This window comes from Hemitrygon akajei, chromosome 5 (assembly GCF_048418815.1).
Source record: "Hemitrygon akajei chromosome 5, sHemAka1.3, whole genome shotgun sequence".
NCBI lineage: Eukaryota > Metazoa > Chordata > Chondrichthyes > Myliobatiformes > Dasyatidae > Hemitrygon > Hemitrygon akajei.
In genome coordinates, this window is record NC_133128.1 from 99095351 (window position 1) to 99117942 (window position 22592).

The 22592-nt window shown below is 45.6% G+C and overlaps 1 protein-coding gene across 1 annotated transcript in view; it reads left to right on the plus strand.

The window, feature by feature from the left end:
• Positions 1 to 22592, plus strand: part of sema5ba (sema domain, seven thrombospondin repeats (type 1 and type 1-like), transmembrane domain (TM) and short cytoplasmic domain, (semaphorin) 5Ba) — a 607738-nt gene that overhangs the window by 221386 nt on the left and 363760 nt on the right. The window contains exon 4 of the mRNA XM_073046134.1: positions 22262 to 22361. Within this exon, the coding sequence (XP_072902235.1) occupies positions 22262 to 22361 (100 nt within the window). The remainder of the gene's footprint in view (positions 1 to 22261; positions 22362 to 22592) is intronic.

Consider the following 22592-nt stretch of genomic DNA (forward strand, 5'->3'; position numbering starts at 1 on the left):
GCCTTCTGGTGCACCTGTGTGGATAGAGATTCTGGAAGCGATGTTGTTGCCAATCTGAACTGACTGAGGTCTGCAAATGAGGACATCAAGGATCCAGTTGCACAAGGAAGTTTCGAGACCTAGGCCTTGAAGCTTACTCACAGCTAGAGAAAATCTGCAGATGCTGGAAATCTGAGTCACGGAGGGGGAGCAGTGAGAGAGGGTTTCACTGTACTCCTGTCAAAGGGAAGAGTCCTGCTGAAGGGTTTCGGCCCGAAACATTGACTGTACTCTTTTCCTTGAAGCTTACGGATTAGTTTTGAGGGGATGATAGTATTGAATGCCAGACTATAGTCAATGAAGTCAATGATGTATGCATCTTCAAATCAAATCAAATCAAGTTCAACTATCATTCAAACCATACAAAGATACAGCTGAACAAGACAGTGTTTCTCTGGGGCCAAGGTGTGAAACATTCGCAATAGCAAGCAAACATTCATAAACAGTGAGTAACATAATTCAAAATAGTGAGCAAAGAAGCATATTCACTCGAAAATAAATATATAGTCAAAGACCCTGAGTGACAATGCCCGGCATTCGATGGTGCCGTCTCCCAGCAGTGTCCAGCCTGTCATTCCACTGCTTGAACACGGGAGGGCAGCACTGACAGGTGAGGCCAGGCCTCAGCCCAGCTCGGTGCCACACTGTAAATGCTTCTGCTTCACTCTCCTGGTCTGCAGCAGCAGGCAAGCCCAAGACTTGAGGCCTAGTTCTCACTACAACTGAGGCTACACAGCACCCACATCACCTGTCCCTCCACCAGACAAGGGTAACAGGCCTGTAGCAACTTCAATGATCACTGTCCAATGAGTCTTGCGATTGCATATGAAATGTCCGAGACAATCTCCCACAGTTATATTGCACCAACTTTGATGCTATCGATTATCAGGCAGCAACACAGTCTGCAGCCAGGTCAGCTCCCCCAAATCCATAGTGGCTTCTCTGACATCCTGGCAGGCTTCTTCAGTATCCTGATTGGCTTCTTTGACACCTTACCGGCCCCTTTGACACCTCGGCAACCTCTGTCTCCACCATCCCGGCTGCCCCTTTGACAGCTCAGCTGGCTCCGTCTCCACCATCCCAGCCGGCCCCTTTGACACCTTGGTCGGCTCTGTCTCCACCATCCCAGCCGGCCCCTTTGACACCTTGGTCGGCTCCGTCTCCACCATCCCAGCCGGCCCCTTTGACACCTTGGTCAGCTCTGTCTCCACCATCCTGACCGGCCCCTTTGACACCTTGGTCGGCTCTGTCTCCACCATCCTGACCGGCCCCTTTGACACCTTGGTCGGCTCTGTCTCCACCATCCTGACCGGCCCCTTTGACACCTTGGTTGGCTCTGTCTCCACCATCCTGACCGGCCCCTTTGACACCTTGGTCAGCTCTGTCTCCACCATCCTGACCGGCCCCTTTGACACCTCGGCCACCTCTGTCTCCACCATCCCGGCCGGCCCCTTTGACACCTTGGTCGGCTCTGTCTCCACCATCCCGGTTACCCCTTTGACACCTTGGTTGGCTCCGTCTCCACCATCCCGGCTGCCCCTTTGACACCTTGGTCGGCTCTGTCTCCACCATCCTGGCCGGCCCCTTTGACACCTTGGTCAGCTCTGTCTCCACCATCCTGACCGGCCCCTTTGATAGCTCAGCTGGCTCTGTCTCCACCATCCCGGCCGGCCCCTTTGACACCTTGGTCAGCTCTGTCTCCACCATCCTGACCGGCCCCTTTGACACCTTGGTCGGCTCTGTCTCCACCATCCCGGCCGGCCCCTTTGACACCTTGGTTGGCTCTGTCTCCACCATCCCGGCTGCCCCTTTGACACCTTGGTCGGCTCTGTCTCCACCATCCCGGCCGGCCCCTTTGACACCTTGGTCGGCTCTGTCTCCACCATCCTGACCGGCCCCTTTGACACCTTGGTCGGCTCCGTCTCCACCATCCCGGCTGCCCCTTTGACACCTTGGTCGGCTCTGTCTCCACCATCCCGGCTGCCCCTTTGACACCTTGGTCGGCTCTGTCTTCACCATCCTGACCGGCCCCTTTGACACCTTGGTCGGCTCCGTCTCCACCATCCCGGCTGCCCGTTTGACACCTTGGTCGGCTCTGTCTCCACCATCCCGGCTGCCCCTTTGACACCTTGGTCGGCTCTGTCTCCACCATCCCAGCCGGCCCCTTTGACACCTTGGTCGGCTCTGTCTCCACCATCCCGGCTGCCCCTTTGACACCTTGGTCGGCTCTGTCTCCACCATCCCAGCCGGCCCCTTTGACACCTTGGTCGGCTCTGTCTCCACCATCCCGGCTGCCCCTTTGACACCTTGGTCGGCTCTGTCTCCACCATCCCAGCCGGCCCCTTTGACACCTTGGTCGGCTCTGTCTCCACCATCCCGGCTGCCCCTTTGACACCTTGGTCGGCTCTGTCTCCACCATCCCGGCTGCCCCTTTGACACCTTGGTCGGCTCTGTCTCCACCATCCCGGCTGCCCCTTTGACACCTTGGTCGGCTCTGTCTCCACCATCCCGGCTGCCCCTTTGACACCTTGGTCGGCTCTGTCTCCACCATCCCGGCTGCCCCTTTGACACCTTGGTCGGCTCTGTCTCCACCATCCCGGCTGCCCCTTTGACACCTTGGTCGGCTCTGTCTCCACCATCCCGGCTGCCCCTTTGACACCTTGGTCGGCTCTGTCTCCACCATCCCGGCTGCCCCTTTGACACCTTGGTCGGCTCTGTCTCCACCATCCCGGCTGCCCCTTTGACACCTTGGTCGGCTCTGTCTCCACCATCCCGGCTGCCCCTTTGACACCTTGGTCGGCTCTGTCTCCACCATCCCGGCTGCCCCTTTGACACCTTGGTCGGCTCTGTCTCCACCATCCCGGCTGCCCCTTTGACACCTTGGTCGGCTCTGTCTCCACCATCCCGGCTGCCCCTTTGACACCTTGGTCGGCTCTGTCTCCACCATCCCGGCTGCCCCTTTGACACCTTGGTCGGCTCTGTCTCCACCATCCCGGCTGCCCCTTTGACACCTTGGTCGGCTCTGTCTCCACCATCCCGGCTGCCCCTTTGACACCTTGGTCGGCTCTGTCTCCACCATCCTGACCGGCCCCTTTGACACCTTGGTCGGCTCTGTCTCCACCATCCCGGCTGCCCGTTTGACACCTTGGTCGGCTCTGTCTCCACCATCCCGGCTGCCCCTTTGACACCTTGGTCGGCTCTGTCTCCACCATCCTGACCGGCCCCTTTGACACCTTGGTCGGCTCTGTCTCCACCATCCCGGCTGCCCGTTTGACACCTTGGTCGGCTCTGTCTCCACCATCCCGGCTGCCCCTTTGACACCTTGGTCAGCTCTGTCTCCACCATCCTGGCCGGCCCCTTTGACACCTTGGTTGGCTCTGTCTCCACCATCCTGGCCGGCCCCTTTGACACCTTGGTCGGCTCTGTCTCCACCATCCCGGCTGCCCCTTTGACACCTTGGTCGGCTCTGTCTCCACCATCCTGGCCGGCCCTGCTGCTGACACCAGTCCAGCTACTCCAATCAACAAACAGCTCACTGATGGGTAGCCCTGCTTACCCAAAGTTTTTTGAGTAGAATTGTCTTTGGATCATAAAAAACAAATTTTACAGAGAAAACGAGCACCTTTGGTTGGCCCCCCGAGAGGCTGCTGCATTTGCATGTGCTGCCATCTTGCTGGAAATTCAGTGTGCAGATGTCCCTCTGTAATGGTATCTGCTGTTGACCTGTTGTGACAGTAGGCAAATTGGAACGGATCCAAGTCGGTGGGCATGGACAGAGTCAGCAGAAGGGACTGCTCGTGTGCTCTGGTCCTTGTTCTTGTCACAAGATGAAAAGTCCTCCGTTTAAGTCTGCGATGAAGAGGAATTTTTCCGAGAGGAATTCTATACCCCAGAATGAGTTTAGCTGCTCGGTGCTTTTAAGGAGGATATTGATGGATATTTTGGTACCGAGGAAATTGGAGACTAGTGGACCTGAGGTACAAGGTGAATTTTGGAACAAATTCATTGTGCAAATAATCTATCCCCAGTTCTATTACTGTTTAAAATCTAGACTGACCCTGTGAGGACAACACTGAAGGAATATCTCATGGTTGAAGGGGCAATCTTAAATAGGAGGCATTAAACTGAGACTCCATCAAATACACTATTTACTTTAATTCTTGGAAGCAGTGAGCACTAACTGAAAACCTTGAGGCTAAACCTGAATCACTGACAATGCAACAGTCTAGCATTTATATGTGTCGATAATAAAAGATCCTCATTATACTAATGAGCACTGAGGTTTATTGCCGGTTTTGTCTTGTGTGATTTACAGTCCTGTACATTGGAGTTGGGATGAGATGTGCATTGTATGCCTTAGGGACATGTCGGGCTATACGGGTTTACAGCGTGAGAGAAAATATGCTGTCCATTCCCCGTTATCCTTCATGATTACCTGGTTCCCGTCACAAATCCGTCAAATATTCATAATGAGTCAAAATAAATGTGATACATACTGGGACATACAAGCTGATGAAAGGGGCTGCAGACTTGGACTGAAATCCTGCTGGTTGCAATTTTACCAGACTGAAATGACACAGATCTAGCCCTCAGCAGATGACTAACCTCCTGGTTCATCCATGGCTTTTGGTTTGGTAATGTGCATCACTTTTTCATAGGCACACACTCATCCACACAAGTTTTAATGAAGTCAGTAACAACTGCAGCATACTCATCCAGATTCAAAGATGAATCCCAGATTACAGTCCAGTCCACCGATTCAAAGCAGTCCTGTAGGTGCTCCTGTGCTTCCCTTGTCCAAGCCTTCTTGGTCCTCACTACTGGTGCGGCAGTCTTCAATCTCTGCCTATACTCAAGGAGTGCAAGTACAGCTAGGTAATCAGACGTCCTAAAATGGACTAGCATGGTAGGCATTCTTGATGGTGGTATAACAGTGGTCCAGTGTGTTGTTCCTTCTGGTACTACAAGGGATTTGTTGATGGTAATTATTTAGTGACCTTTTTCAAGCTGCCTAGTTAAAATCCCCCAAAACTATGATGAAGGCATCAGGGTGTGCTGTTTCATGCGTGTTGATCCCATTGCTCAGATCATCTAGAACCTGTCTGACATTGAACTGAATTGGAATGTACATTGCTACCAAAATGATTGCAGAAATCTCCCACCGCAAGTAAAATGGACGGCACTTAATTGTGGGATATTCCAGATCTGGTGAGCAGAATTGAGACAACTGTGATACATTTGTGTACCAAGAAGAGCTGATCATGAGCCATACACCTCTGCCTCTGCTTTTGAGAGGCCACGATCGGCATTGTTTCTGTTGGTTTTAAGCAGTGGTGATATATTTATTAACCATACAGGCCTTGGAAGCAGTTGTGATTCTTTGCTTTGTCAACGTGAAATGGGAATATTTAATCTTATCTATTGACCTGTGCTGCACAAGATTGCCATCTTCAAGGCACCCTGGAAATAATGGTGTGCTGGCATTGGAGAGGGTCCAAAGGCAGTTTACAAGAATAATCCTGGGAATGAAAAGGTTAAGGTATGAGGAACGTTTTTGATGGCTCTGGCCTGTATTCACTAGGAAAATGAGGAGGGTATCTCATTGAAACCTATTGAATATTGAAAGGCGTAGATGGACCGGATGTGGAGAGGATGTTTTCTATAGTGGTGAAGTCTAGAACCAGGGGCACAGCTTCAGAATACAAGAACTTCCTTTTTGAAATGGGATGAGGAGGAATTTCTTCAGCCAGTAGGAGGTGGAATTTATTGTCACAGGTGGCTGTGGAGGCCAAGTCATTTGGTATATTTGAAGTGTAGGTTGATAGTTCTTGACTAATAAGTTGTGCTAGAGAGAGTTCAGAAGAGATTCACCAGAATGGTTCAAGGATGATGTCTGGATTTTGTTTACTGCTCAGGATTTCTTGTGTCTCTGGATTGGAGGACTTCATTATGGGGAGCTGTTGGATAAGATGGGCTTGTTTTCCTGGAGTGAAGAAGGCTGAATTGTGGTCTGATATGAGAGGCATAGGTAGAGTAGACAATCTGATGTTTTTCTCCCATGGTAGGAGTGTCAAAAACAAGGTTGAAGGTGAGAGGAAGGAGTTGTAAAGGGAATCCTAGGGATATATTTTTTAAACAGAACATGGCTGACATCTGGAAGATGCTGCTTGAGGAGGGGTGGAATCTGAAACAAACACCACATTTAAGGATATTTGGCAAGAAACTTAAATAGGTAAGATATAGAATGCAGGAAATGGGATTAGTGTAGGTGGGCAAAATCATTGACAAAAAACATGCTAATGTTTGTACATTAGGTGTGTTAGAATTTCTGGACCCATCTTGCATGGGACCTCAGTCCAGGAGAAGCAGCCTCTCAGTATCGACCCTGTCAATGTAGAACCTTTCTAACATGCAGCCAGTGCCAACGTTTCAGTGACGATTGCTCTCCTTCACTTTGAGCCAAGTTTGTTCTCCTGGCTGAACTCATTGTACTTCACAAAACACAGCCTCCCCTCAATTCTTGCTGCCTTAGTAAGCTGCTTCCTTACTTAGACAAAGGACCAAAAATGATCAGTCACGAGGAAATCTGCAGATGCTGGAAATTCAATCAACACACACAAAATGCTGGTGGAACACAGCAGGCCAGGCGGCATCTATAGGGAGAAGTGCTGTTGACGTTTCGGGCTGAGACCCTTCGTCAGGACTAACCAAAAGGAAAGATAGTAAGAGATTAGAAAGTAGTGGGGGGGGGGGAGGGGGAAATGCGAAATGATAGGAGAAGACCGGAGGGGGTGGGATGAACCTAAGAGCTGGAAAGGTGATTGGCGAAAGTGATACAGAGCTGGAGAAGGGAAAGGATCATGGGACGGGAGGCCTCAGGAGAAAGAAAGGGGGGGGGAGCACCAGAGGGAGATGGAGAACAGGCAAACAACTAAATATGTCAGGGATGGGGTAAGAAGGGGAGGAGGGGCATTAACGGAAATTAGAGAAGTCAATGTTCATGCCATCAGGTTGGAGGCTCCCCAACCGGTATATAAGGTGTTGTTCCTCGGAGGAACACACTGGAATATACCGGCTGGGTAGCCTCCAACCTGATGGCATGAACATTGACTTCTCTAATTTCCGTTAATGCCCCTCCTCCCCTTCTTACCCCATCCCTGACATATTTAGTTGTTTGCCTGTTCTCCATCTCCCTCTGGTGCTTCCCCCCCCCTTTCTTTCTCCTGAGGCCTCCCGTCCCATGATCCTTTCCCTTCTCCAAAAATGATCAGTGTTTTGTAATATGGTGGACACACCCAGTATAAAGACCCAAAGGAATGTGTTTTTGTGGCACTAAAATTGTTCGAGAATTTAAATTTTTTGGAAATGAGAAATAAAAGTGACTGAGGCAATCAAAGACCCCACCCACCCATTCTGGAATTCTCTCTTTTTCCCTCTGCCATCAGGCAGAAGATACAGAAGCCTGAAGGCACATACGACCAGGCTCAAGGAAAACTTCTATATCACTGTTGTAAGATGATTAAATAGTTCCCTAGTACCATAAGATGAACTCTTGATCTTACAATCTGTCTCATTATGATCTTGCACCTTAGTTTTTATCTGTACTGTAATTTCCCTGTAGTAGTTGTACTTTATTCTGCAATCTATTATTGTTTTACCTTGTTCCATTTCAATGCACTATGTTATGTATGAACATTATGCAAGACAAGCTTTTCACTGGACCTACAAGTACCTGGATGACACCCTTGAGTGGAGCAGCATCACAGAGGCTGTGTACAAGAAGGGCCAGAGTCACCTCTGCTTCCTGAGGAGACTGAGGTCCTTTGGAGTGTATAGGCCTCTCTCTTTTGTGTTGTGTTGTCTGTTGTGGCCAGTACAATCTTCTATGCAGTGGTGTGTTGGGGCAATGGCTTCAACATGATTAATGCCTACAGGCTCAATCAACTGATTAGAAAGACTGGCTCTGTTATAGGAGTCAAACTGGACACACTGGAGGCTGTGGAAGAACAAAGGACCCTCCAGAAAATCCTGGCAATTCCAGACAATGTTTCTCACCCTCTGCACGCCACCTTGGCTAAACAGAGGAGCACTTCTAGTAATAGACTGAGACAACAGCGCTGCTCCAAAGAGTGCTAAATGAGGTCATTCTTATCCTCGGCCATTAGGCTCGAGAATGAGTCAACCTATACTGGGGAAGTGATGACCCCCTCCTATTAAACTGTTTGAGGTAATTTATTTTTTTATTTCTTACTTCTAATATTTTATATATGTATATATGTGCCCTTGTAATGCTACTGTGACACTCTAATTTCCTTTGGGATCAATTTCTCTCTTCCTTGGTACATGTGACAATAATAAACCAATTCCAAATCTGAATTCATTCTAATTGGCCTCCAAGCTCCTGAAAGTGGTGAATGAGAGGGTGGATTGAGGGACAAAACACACAGTTCTTGTCAATGTTTCTTGACAATATCTAAATGCACAGTTCTTGAAAATATTTCTTGATTATATCTGATGACTTGGGCGTAGTATTAATTGCAATACCTTCACCATTAATCATTCACATAGTTACAAAGTTCAAAGTACATTTATTATCAAAGTATATATAGACTTCTGTATATATTCAAAGTACATGTATTCTCAAAGTATGTATAGACTTTTGTATATAGTCGACCCTCCTTATTCGTGAGGGATTGGTTCCGGGACCCCTCGCAGATACCAAAATTTGCCGATGCTCAAGTCTCTTACTCAACCTGTCTCAGTACGGTGGATCTTAGGACCCAGCGAAACCCAAGATCTTATTTAACCTGTCTCAATGCGGTGGACCTTAGGACCCAGCGGAACCCAAGATCTTATTTAACCTGTCTCAGTGCGGTGGAGATTCGGACCCAGTGGTAGAGATCTGAATCTGCAGTGTTTCTGTTCACGAAAATAATCACGATCACGATTGAAAATAAAGTGGAAGTAATAAAGTAATCGGAAAAAGGTGAAACACCATCGGTCATTGGAAAAGCATTAGGCTACATCAGTCAACGGTCGGAACAATTTTAAAGGATAAAGTGAGAAAGGCTCTGCCCCGATAAAAGCTACAATTATTACTAAGCAACGCAGTGGTTTAATTATTGGGTTTTGGGGTTTTAGGTTTTTGATCCTCCATATCAACCAGGCACGGTGGAGTGCGCACTCGATAGCGATCTGTCATTAGATCGAATTTGGGAACTTCCTGAGCCTGGTGCTGAAACATACATTCTTAAGTGTTTTATATGCATAGAAAGGTAAAATATATACTATATATGAATGCAAACGTTTGACTAAATGACACTAAATAATACCGGATGTACCTGTTCTGACTTACTTGGTAAGAGAACTTCCGATTTTTTTCAATCCCAATCCACGATAACCCACGCACATCCTCCTGTATACTTTAAATCATCTCTAGATTACTTATAATACCTAATACAATGTAAATGCTATGTAAGATAGTTATACTGTATTGTTTAGGGAATAATGACAAGAAAAAAAAGTCTGTACATGCTCAAACAACAAGTGCTGGAAGAGCACTTCCGGGTTTTCTCGATTCGCGGTTGGTTGAATTTGTGGTTACGGAATTCGCAGATAAGAAGGGCCGACTGTATATTCAAACTACATTTATTATCAAAATATATATAGACTTCGTATATATTCAAAGTATATATACCAGCAGGCTCAGTTTGGACTGTACTCGAATTTTCCAGTCTGGCCTGGTGCTTAAAGAGCAGTCTGGCCTCACTCTTGGGCCCAGACCCCACTGCCTCGACTATGTCTCGCCTGGGTTCACTTCGCCTCAGTGCTTCAGATTGCCTCCATCGGCTCCAGCAATGGCCAAACATTGACTCATTCTCACAGTCTTGATTTGACTTGTACATGTTACACCACAAACATCCTGCAGCTTTGAGACTTCAGTTCACACCTTAAAAATGTCATGCCGGACAGGCGGTTCAAAAGCTCAGCTCTGAATGGGAAGTTACAGGCTATTGAATGCAGTGATCATTTCTGAGAAAAGGGTTGATTAATAGTTGTTTTTGCTACAAACAAGTTGTCACTGTGCTTCACCAGCACCGTCCTAAACCGGAAGAGTTACATGGATAACCAACTGAAGGAGAACATATTGAGGATTTGATGGTACGGTGATATTTACATGACTGGCCTGGTATAAAGATTCAAATCACTGATTGTGACTCCAGGATGGTACGTTGCCTCCCAGGTGCCATGTTTAGGGATGTTTCAGATCTGGTCCTCTGAATTACTAAGGGGGAGGGGGAGCTTCCTGAAGTTGTGGTGATGTTGCTACCACTGACATGGGTAGGAAAAGGGAGAAGATACTGAAGAGAGAATCTGAGGTATTTGGTAGAAAGCTGAAAAGTAGGATTTCAAAGGTAATAATCTCTGGATAGTTGCCTGTGGTGCCACCTTCCAGTGAGGATAAGAATAGGATGATTTGGCTGAAGGGTTTCAAATTTGTGTATCAATGGGATTTTCTGTTGAAGGTGCCCCATTAACCCATTCGCATCTCTTACCCAGCTCTTCCCCAACATCTCCAGTCCTTTACATCCCACTGTAGTTTGTCAAAGAGATCATCTAGCAGTTTACTGTTTGTGGAGTTAGCTAGCCCAAAGTTTTGGTACAGCCAAGTCCACTCAACAGGAGTAACAAGGTTATGTAGCTGCAGCAGCAAATCAGATTTCTGAATTACTAAGGTGAGCTTCCTGAAGTTGTGATGATGTTGCTATCACTGACATGGGTGCAATCCCAGAGCATAGAACATAGAACACTATGGTACAGAACAGGCCCTTCAGCCCACAATGTTATGCCAACCTTTGAATCTACCCTAAGAACAATCTAATACTTACCCCCAGCATAACATTCCATTTTTCTTTAATCCATGTGCCTCTCTGAGAGTCTGTTAAATGTCCCTAATGCATCTCCCCCATCTACCACTCACTGTGTAAGACACCTAACTCAGACATCCCCCCATGCTTTCCTCTAGTCTCCTTAAAATTATGCCCTCTTGTATTAGCCTTTTCCATCCTGGGAAAAAGGCACTGGCTGTCAATCTCTCTATGCCTCTTATCATCTTATACAGTACGCTTCAATCAAGACACTCTAATCTCATCTTGTACACCTCTATCAAGTCACTCTCATCTTCCTTCGCTGTAAAGATAGATAGATAGATAGATAGATAGATACTTTATTCATCCCCATGGGGAAATTCAACTTTTTTCCAATGTCCCATACACTTGTTGTAGCATAACTACAACAATAAGAGGAAAGTCCTAGTTTGCTCAGCCTATCCTCATAGGACGTGCAAAGGTTATAATGGTTGTAACAACCTTCTGATATATGTACAACCAAAGGTATTGTTCACCAGAGCAGAAATGTCATATCAGGAGTGGCCATATGAGCATGAGTGAAAATATCATTGTGTGCATTTCTCCTCTCCTCTTCATGCAGGTATTCCCAAAGAAAGGAGGAATTTTAATGGTGACAAATGCTGCTTGAGACACCACCAAGATCTCAAGCCAGTTGTCACACAAGGCAAATTAAAAGGCCTATTGAATATTTGCCTCATTTCTTTACCTCTGTAATCTCCTTCAGTTCTTCTACCCCATGAGATCTCTACACTTCACTAATTCTGTCCCTTTACACATTCTCAAATTTATTTAGAGGATCAAGCATAGAATGTACAGCACAGGCCCTTTGGCCCACAATGTTGTGCTAACTTTTTAACCTAGCCTAAGATCAATCTAATCCTTCCCTCCCACATAGTCCTCCATTTTGCTATTATCCATGTGGCTATCTAAGAGGCTCTTCAATGTCCCTAATGTATCTGTCTCTGTCACCATCCCTGGCAGAGATTCCATGCACCCACCACTCTATGTAAATACCTACCTCTAACATCCTCCCTACATTTTCCTCCAATCACCTTAAAATTATGCCCCCCTCGTGTTAGCCATTTCCACTCTGGGAGAAAGACTGTAGGTGTCCATTCTATTAGTGCTTCTTATCATCTTACACACCTCTATCAAGTCAACTCTCACCTTAGTTTGCTTTTAAGTGAAAAGCCGTAACTCACTCAGCCTTTCCTCATAAGTGTTCTGTATTTAATATTTCACTAATATTTGAGTAATATTGTATATATATTGTTTGATTAAGTATTCGTGTTCATTTAATTAATTAATTACAAGTTACATGTAAAAATAAGTTAGATGCATAGGTCACCATGCTTCAAGTGATATGTACACATCTCTATTAAACTAAAGACCATATTATGCCTGTATTTTGGACTTGCAGTGTCTCCCATTGAATTAGTTTAATTTTTTGAAGTTAGAAAACAACATTGGTGATGAGATATTTTAGAAAATGAACCCAACATGGCTACTGACCTATTAAAGTGCAGCAAGATGTTTGAAATAAAATAAAATGCAGCGTGTTCTTTACATGGGAAAACATGATTGAGTTTTTTTAAAAAGCGAAGCAGTAAACAGAAGAATTCAGGGTTCATAAAGAGAGAGTAGTGGGTAATAATTATCAGTTAAAAAATCAGAAATGACTGGCTACATCAGAAAGATTGACGTTTGATCACACAATGGGTAATTGGCTGATGTATATACTGAGCTATTGGAACAGTATTTTGAAGCAACTGAAATTGCCAATTTGGCTCCTCCCACTTCCTCCAAACCAAGGGTGTAGCCATGGGCACCCGCATGGGTCCCAGTTATGCCTGCCTTTTTGTTGGCTTTATGGAGCAGTCCATGTTCCAAGTCTATACAGGTATCTGTCCCCCTCTTTTCTTTCGCTACGTCGACGACTGCATTGGCGCTGCCTCCTGCATGCATGCTGAGCTCGTTGACTTCATTTACTTTGCCTCCAACTTTCACCCTGCCTTCAAATTTACCTGGTCCATTTCTGACATCTCCCTCCCCTTTCTTGATCTTTCTGTCTCCATCTCTGGAGACGGCTTATCTACTGATATCTACTATAAGCCTACAGACTCTCACAGCGACCTGGACTATTCCTCTTCCCACCCTATCTCTTGCAAAAATGCTATCCCCTTCTCACAATTCCTCCGTCTCTGCCGCATCTGCTCTTAGGATGAGGCTTTTCATTCCAGGACGAAGGAGGTGTCTTCCTTTTTTAAACAATAGAGGCTTCCCTTCTTCCACCATCAACTCTGCCCTCAAACGCATCTCTCCCATTTCCCACACGTCTGCCCTCACCCTATCTGCCCACCACCCCACTCAGGATAGGGTTCCCCTTGTCCTCACCTACCACCCCACCAGCCTCCAGGTCCAACGTATAATTCTCCGTAACTTCCGCCACCTCCAACGGGATCCCACTACCAAGCACATCTTTCCCTCCCCCCCCCCCCGTCTTTCTGCTTTCCGCAGGGATCGCTCCCTACGCGACTCCCTTGTCCAGTCGTTCCCCCCCCCCCCCCCCATCCCTTCCCACCGATCTCCCTCCTGGCACTTATCCTTGTAAACAGAACAAGTGCTACACCTGCCCTTACACTTCCTCCCTCACCACCATTCAGGGCCCCAGACAGTCCTTCCAGGTGAGGCGACACTTCACCTGTGAGTCAGCTGGTGTGGTATACTGCGTCCGGTGCTCCCGGTGTGGCCTTTTATATATTGGTGAGACCCGACGCAGACTGGGAGACCGTTTTGCTGAACACCTACACTCTGTCCGCCAGAGAAAGCAGGATCTCCCAGTGGCCACACATTTTAGTTCCACGTCCCATTCCCATTCTGATATGTCTATCCATGGCCTCCTCTACTGTCAAGATGAAGCCACACTCAGGTTGGACGAACAACACCTTATATACCGGCTGGGTAGCCTCCAACCTGATGGCATGAACACTGACTTCTCTAACTTCCATTAATGCCCCTCCTCCCCTTCTTACCCCATCCCTGACATATTTAGTTGTTTTTTTTTCTCTCTCTCTGCCCATCACTCTGCCTGTTCTCCATCTCCCTCTGGTGCTCCCCTCCCCCTTTCTTTCTCCCTAGGCCTCCCGTCCCATGATCCTTTCCCTTCTCCAGCTCTGTATCCCTTTCGCCAATCACCTTTCCAGCTCTCAGCTTCATCCCACCCCCTGTGGTCTTCTCCTATCATTTCGCATTTCCCCTTCCTCCCACTACTTTCAAATCTCTTAGTATCTTTCTGTCAGAAACATCCTGCCCCTGAATAATGGCCAAGGACAAATTCAAGGAAACAAAGTTTATTAGAACAGGTCTGCAGAGCTGGGTGCCTTAAAAAAAGGAACCCCGAGCCTTACACAGTTCCAATTTTTATATGTCACTTTTAACTCCTCCCCTCCCGGCTCAGAAGAGCTAAGAGGTGCACAATCTTGAGCTTAGTACTCAGTACTTTCCATTCCATATTTGGAGTTGTCTATCGTTACAACCTACGGTCAACCATTACATCCTCTATTTTATTATCAGTAGCATGTTTCACAATCTTTGCGGTTACACCCTTGCAACTTTAGCGACCACCCCCCCTTTAGTTATCCTTGCGTTAGCAGTTTAGCAGAAGCTTAGTATTTAACTCCTCGGAGTCACTGCACATCTTAATAAGTAATTACCTCTCACACTTTCCTTTCAGTTAGTCCTGACGAAGGGTCTCGGCCCGAAACGTCGACAGTGCTTCTCCCTATAGATGCTGCCTGGCCTACTTTGTTCCACCAGCATTTTTTGTGTGTGTTGTACCAATTTTTCTAAGTGTTTTTGGCTCAAAGGCATGCAGTTTGCTTTGAAGTTTCACTGATCCAACCAAAGCAGCAGAAATGAGCTTTGCTGATATTGTCAAACTAATGCAGGGGCACTTAGAACCACAGCCATTATTGATTACAGAACCCTTTAGGTTTCAGAAGTGGAATCAAAAGGAAGGGGAGTCCATTTCAGCGTACATGGCTGAACTGTAGAGATTGTCTGAGCATTGTCAGTTCAGTAATGGGTTTAGTGATACACTAAGAGATTGTTTAGTTTGTGGAACCTTAAAAGAAAGCATTCAAAAACAGCTCCTAACTGAAGCCCAGCTTACATTTAAAAGAGCAGTGGAAATTGCAGTCAGAGACTCAATGGACTTGCAGTCAGGAATGAATATGAATGTGAATAAAATTGCAGCATCGAAATAAAAACTTAGAAATTTGTTGCCTGGATTTCCAGCATCTGCAGACTGTCTCATCTTTCAATAGAAAACAGCCTGGCCAAACACATTTTGTTACCATTGTGGCAGGGACTCACATTCACCAGGCCAATGTAGATGTAAATTTAAGGGTAAAACTTGCAGAAAATGTAACAAAGTTGTACACATACATGTTGAGCAGTCAAAAATAAATAGACTGCTCATGAAAGAGAAAAAAGATAAAAGGTTTCAAATTGAGCACTGATCAGCATGCTGTTGATAAAATATCTGATGATGCTGGAAGTGACACAGGATTAGGTAGACGAGATTTACTATTTGGAAAAAAACAGGAGACAAGCAATATGGCTCACACCAGAAGTGAATGGCAACTTAATTAAAATTGGTTTGGCTGTTTCAGCCATTCCACAAAATGAATTTGAATGGCAATTCAAACATACCAGACTGAAGCCTGCAGATTTTCAACTAAGAAATAGATAGATAGATAGATACTTTATTCATCCCCATGGGGAAATTCAACTTTTTTTTCCAATGTCCCATACACTTGTTGTAGCAAAACTAATTACATACAATACTTAACTCAGTAAAAAAAATATGATATGCATCTAAATCACTATCTCAAAAAGCATTAATAATAGCTTTTAAAAAGTTCTTAAGTCCTGGCGGTTGAATTGTAAAGCCTAATGGCATTGGGGAGTATTGACCTCTTCATCCTGTCTGAGGAGCATTGCATCGATAGTAACCTGTTGCTGAAACTGCTTCTCTGTCTCTGGATGGTGCTATGTAGAGGATGTTCAGAGTTTTCCATAATTGACCGTAGCCTACTCAGCGCCCTTCGCTCAGCTACCGATGTTAAACTCTCCAGTACTTTGCCCACGACAGAGCCCGCCTTCCTTACCAGCTTATTAAGACGTGAGGCGTCCCTCTTCTTAATGCTTCCTCCCCAACACGCCACCACAAAGAAGAGGGCGCTCTCCACAACTGACCTATAGAACATCTTCAGCATCTCACTACAGACGTTGAATGACGCCAACCTTCTAAGGAAGTACAGTCGACTCTGTGCCTTCCTGCACAAGGCAACTGTGTTGGCAGTCCAGTCTAGCTTCTCGTCTAACTGTACTCCCAGATACTTGTAGGTCTTAACCTGCTCCACACATTCTCCATTAATGATCACTGGCTCCATATGAGGCCTAGATCTCCTAAAGTCCACCACCATCTCCTTGGTCTTGGTGATATTGAGACGCAGGTAGTTTGAGTTGCACCATATCACAAAGTCCTGTATCAGTTTCCTATACTCCTCCTCCTGTCCATTCCTGACACACCCCACTATGGCACTGAATTACACTGAAGTAAAGAAAACTCCTGTGGGATTGACATTCATGACAGTGAAATACAACAACCAACAAGCCACATTGGGTTTGTACGTGGTAAACACAGGATGGTCAGCATTGCAGGACGTGATTGGCTGAGACAACTACAACTTGATTGGAGACCCATCCACATGCCAGATCTCTTTAATGATGCCATATGAAAGCGAATTAAGAAAGATACTAGATAATAAGGTAACTGCTTCCAAGCCAAACACTATGAACCATTGTCCATCAGAGGACAAACAGGAGTTGGTACCAACCTCTATGCCTTTGGCTGGAAAGCATATTAGAACAAGGAAGGATCATACTGCTCAGAGGAAGTGTGAAACTGATGAAAGCAGATGTCCCACTATAACAGTTATGGTACACAACATATCTGAGAAAGCTTCTGATATGTTAATCAGACAGTAACTTGCAAAATGTGGCTTGGTTTTAAGCTGGAAGAGAGTTCAAGGAGCTTCAGGAAAGTTGCAAGCATTCGACTTTTCTGAGGACAAAAACCAGAATCTACTCTGGATGAGGTTATTGAATGAACTTCAAGTGGGAAACAAGCTGCTCGTAAAAGTAGATGCAAAGACCAAAGCCCAGCTGGATGAATGGAAGGCCAAAAAGAAAGGAGTCAATGGAAATGCAAAAGCAGAGGATTCGTCAGATGTTGTAGATGAGGAAACCAGATCATAAAGGGAACAATCGAAGGATTAATAAGAGAATACTCCATTGAACTAAATGCACCTTCTCAAGATCAAGATGCACAAACTCGAACAAGAAAATGGAAGAATATGAAAGTTGCCTACTGCTGTCAGAACCACTTCCTGCAGACTCCACCTTCAGAGCAGGTGACAAGGCAGCCCTAACAACAGCAAGGGCCAAATTGTCCCGGACCATCAGAGAGGCAAAGCGTGCATACGCCCAGTGAATCCACAGCCACTTCCAGGACAGTGGTGACACACGCTGCACATGGAAGGGCATTCAGGGCGTCACCAACTACAGACAATATCACCTGATTGTGCGGGTGATGCCTCCCTCCCAGATGCGCTGAACAACATCTACGCTCGTTTTGAGGTGAGGAAGTCCACCCCTCCTTCAAATGACCAGGTGCTGTGCCTCACCATGGCTGATGTGAGGAGAACCCTGTGCAGGGTCAACCCATGGAAGGCTGCTGGACCAGACAATATTCCTGGTAGAGTGCTCAGAGGATGTGCAGACCAGCTAGCACATGTTCTCACTGACATCTTCAACATCTCCCTGAGCAACACCACCGTTCCAACGTGCTTCAAGGCCACCACCATTGTCCCCATACCAAAGAAGTCTTCAGTGTCCTGCCTCAATGACTACTGTCCCGTTGCACTTACATCCATCATCATGAAGTGTTTCGAGAGGCTCGTCTTGAGGCACATCAAGACCCTGCTGCCCCCCTCACTGGACCCCCTGCAGTTCGCGTACCGTCCCAACCATTTAACAGATGACGCCATTGCCACCACCCTCCACCTGGCCCTAACCCACCTGGACAAAAAAGACACGTACGTTGGAATGCTGTTCATAGACTTCAGTTCAGCATTCAACACAATCATCCCTCAGAAACTGATTGGAAAACTGAGCCTACTGGGCCTGAACACCTCCCACTGCAACTGGATCCTAGACTTCCTGACTGGGAGACCTCAGTCAGTCCGGATCGGGAGCAGCATCTCCAACACCATCACACTGAGCACAGGGGGCCCCCCAGGGCTGTGTGCTCAATCCATTGCTGTTCACTCTGCTGACCCACGACTGTGCTGCAACACAGAGCTCGAACCACATCATCAAGTTCACCAATGACACGACCATGGTGGGACTCCTCAGCAAGAACGACGAGTCAGCATACAGAGAGGAAATGCAGCAGCTAATGAACTGGTACAGAGCCAACAACCTGTCTCTGAATGTGAACAAAACAAAAGAGATGGTTGTTGACTTCAGGACGGCACGGAGCAACCACTCTCCACTGAACATCAACGGCTCCTTGGTAGAGATCATTAAGAGCACCAAATTTCTTGGTGTTCACGGTGGAGAATCTTACCTGGTCCCTCAACACCAACTCCATTGCAAAGAAAGTCCAGCAGCATCTCTACTTTCTGCGAAGGCTGAGGAAAGTCCATCTCCCAGCCCCCATCCTCATCACATTCTACAGGGGTTGTATTGAGAGCATCCTGAGCAGCTGCATCACTGCCTGGTTCGGAATTGCACCATCTCAGATCACAAGATCCTGCAGTGGATAGTGAGGTCAGCTGAGAAGATCATTGGGTTCTCTCTTCCCGCCATTACAGATATTTACATCACACGCTGTAACCACAAAGCAAACAGCATTATGAAGGACCCCACGCATCCCTCATACAAACTCTTCTCCCTCCTGCCATCTGGGAAAAGGCACCGAAGCATTCGGGCTCTCAGGACCAGACTATGTAACAGTTTCTTCCCCCAAGCCATCAGACTCCTCAATACCCAGAGTCTGGACTGATATCAACTTACTGCTCTCTACTGTGCCTGATGTCTTGTTTATTATTTATTGTTATGCCTGCACTATTTTGTGCACTTTATGCAGTCCTGTGTAGGTCTGTAGTCTAGTGTAGTTTTTGTGTTGTTTTATGTACAGGCAGTCCTCGGGTTACGAACGAGTTTCATTCCTGAGTCCGTCTTTAAGTTGGATTTGTACATAAGTTGGAACAAGTATATCGGGTGTTATTTAGCGTCAGTTCGTCAAATGTTTGTCTTAGTATATAGTATATATTTTACCTTTCTATGCATATAAAACACTTAAGAAATGTACGTATTCCAATAATTAAAACACTGCGTTGCTTAGTAATAATTGTAGCTTTCATCGGGGCAGGGCGTTTCACATGCTCCATTATTCTTACTTTATCTGTTATCCTTTAAAATTGTTCCGATCTTTGACCAATTGTAGCCTAACACTTTTCCAATGACCGATGGCGTTTCACCTCTTTCCAAATGCTTTATTATTTCCACTTTATTTTCAATTGCGATCGCTTCCCGTCAATGGAACAGAAACACTGCGGGCGGTGGGTCCCGACCTGCGCTGGCTCCCGAGGTCCACTGGGTCCTAACGACCACCACACTGAGACAGGCTAAATGGGACAAGTGGGGGCTGTGCTGGGTTTGGGTATTTGATCCTCCACAATATTCTGCGTGGGTATTTAAACTGTAGGTGGCAGTTTTTTTTTTACGAGGTCGAGTTGCGAGCTCGCCATCAACCAGGCACAGATGGTATAGGAGTTACTGTATCGACATCAACCCGGCACGGGAGCAGTCTGTCACTGGATCAAACTCGCTGATCTCACTTTGCCAGCAGCCAACCGGGGTCAGGGTGAATCTTACTAAGAAAAATTTAAGTCAAATGCAAAGTTAAACACTCAACACAGTGTCAATGGCAATGACTTAAAAATGGCAGACGGCGTCGTGATCTGACTTAAAATGGCGGACGGCATTCTCCTTCCTCAGTTCGTAAGTACGAGTTGTCCGTAAGTCGGATGTTCGTAACTCGGGGACTACCTATAGTTCAGAGTAGTTTTTGTATTGTTTCATGTAGCACCATGGTCCTGAAAAACATTGTCTCGTTATGGTCGAAATGACAATAAAAAGTGACTTGACTTGACTTGGCTCAGAGTCAACTGCTACAACCAGCACAGGGGAGGCCCCAGTACCTGAGATTGTTTCACAACCAAGCAGAGTGACCTCCTTGTCAGGAAAGATGTTATCCCAGAAGCATAAGAAATCCTCCATAATGATTAAATCTTTACGCTTGAATGGGACAATTTAAAATTTACTATGCTGTGTATGTCTGTACAGTAGTTGTGTTATATAGTATATTGTGTATATAGTTGACATGGTTTCTGTATTGAATTGGAGTTTATAGCTAGGCAGGGAGAAGTGTGTATTTAATGTTTCATTAGTACTTGAGTAATTTTGTATATGCAGTGCCTATAAAATATATTCACTCCCCTTGAAAGTTTTCATGTTTTATTGGTTTACATCATTGAATCAAAGTGGATATAATTCGGCTTTTTTGACACTGATCAACAGAAAGAGACTTTCATCTCAAAGTGAAAACAGATTTCTACAAAGTGATCTAAATTAATTACAAATATAAAGCACAAAATAATTGATTGTGTAAGTATTCACCCTCCTCCCCAATATGACACACCAAATCATAACTGGTGTAGCCAATTGTTTTTAGAAGTCACATAATTAGTTAAATGGAGGTCTGTTTTTGGAGACCTGTGTGCTGTCAAGGTGTTTGAATTGACTGTAATAAAATACACCTGTATCTGGAAGGCCCAACTGCTGGTGGGTCAGTATCCTGGCGAAAAAAAACCCATAAAGACAAAACAACGTTCCAAGCAACTTTGCAAAAAAGATTATTGAAAAGCACAAGTCAAGAGATGGATACAAGTAAATTTCCAAGTCTCTGAATATCCCTTGGAGTATAGTTAAGTCAATCATCAAGCAATGGAAAGAAAATGGCACAGCTGTAAATCTGCCTAGAGCAGGCTGTCCTTGAAGACTGAGTGACCATGCAGGAAGGGGTCTAGTGAGGGAGACCACCAAGAGTTCTATGATAACTCTGGAGGAATTAAAAGCTTTGGTGGCTGAGATGGGAGAGACTGCGCATACAACAACTGTTGCCCGGGTGCTTCACCAGTTGCAGCTTTATGGGAGAGTGACAAAGAGAAAACCACTGTTGAAAAAACTCACACAAAATGTTGGCTAGAGTTTGGCAGAAGGCATGTGGGAGACTCTGAAGTCAGCTGGAAGAAGGTTCTATGGTCTGATGAAACCAAAATTGAGCTTTTTGGCCATCAGACTATGCACAGAATTAAAAACACAGCATCCCTACTGTGAAACATGACGGTGGCTGAATCATGCTGTGGAGATGCTTCACTGTAGCAGGCCCTGGAAGGCTTGGGAAAGTAGAGAGTAAAGGGAATGCAGCAAAATACAGGGAAATCCTGGAGGAAAACCTGATGCAGTCTGGAAGAGAACTGTGACTTAGGAGAAGATTTATTTTCCAGCATTGCCAAAGCTACACAGCAATGGCTTAAAAATAACAAAGTTAATGTCCTGGGGTGGCCAAGCCAGAGTCCAGACCTCAATGCAATAAATAAACCTCAAAACAATAAACATGGAAACTTCCAAGGGCTTTGACCCATAATTCCTACTCCTCTTTGAATTAGTTTAATGTTTTGAAGTTACAAAACAAAACAATTTGACAAGCTTTTAAACTGAAGCAGCATCATCTCTAAAGCTTGCTTCCTACAACACAGTGACTAGAACTGAACACTATACTTAAATGTGGACAAACCAGCATAGTATCGATTTGCAATCATTTATTTGCTCCACCATTGCTAGGTATTCTTTCAAACTGCTAAGCCCCTAAGTTCCAGGATTCCCTCCCTAAAACTGTCAACCTGCCTCTTCTCTGAAAAGCCCCTTAAATATTAACCTATTATTAAAACTTCTCTCACCCACCCTAATACCTTCATATGTGGCTTTGTCTTAAATTAGTTAGCTCAGCATTCCAGTGAAATCCCTCAGGATAACTCACAGCATTAAAATCACCATTTGTTGATGCTCGATAAGCATTTTAATGACTTTGTCATCTTTCTCTCTTTCTCCAACAGATTTGAGTCCATGGGTATCAAATTTTAGCTTTCCAGGAGTCTCTGACTATTCTCAGCTGGCTATTGATCTAAGCAGGAACCAACTGATAATTGGAGCCAGGTATGGACAACTTCCACTGGAGTTGCTTTCCTGTGTTTTACTTCTGCTTGGTTCCATTTACAGTGTCAGATTCACTCTTTCACTTCCATATGCGCTGCAATTAAGATGTATGAGTGGTAATTATGAGGGATACAGATAGATTAAATGTGCTGGTATTTTTCCACTGAGCTTGTGTGAGACTGGAACTGGAGGTCATAGGTTAAGGGTGAAAGGTGAAATATATCAGGGGAT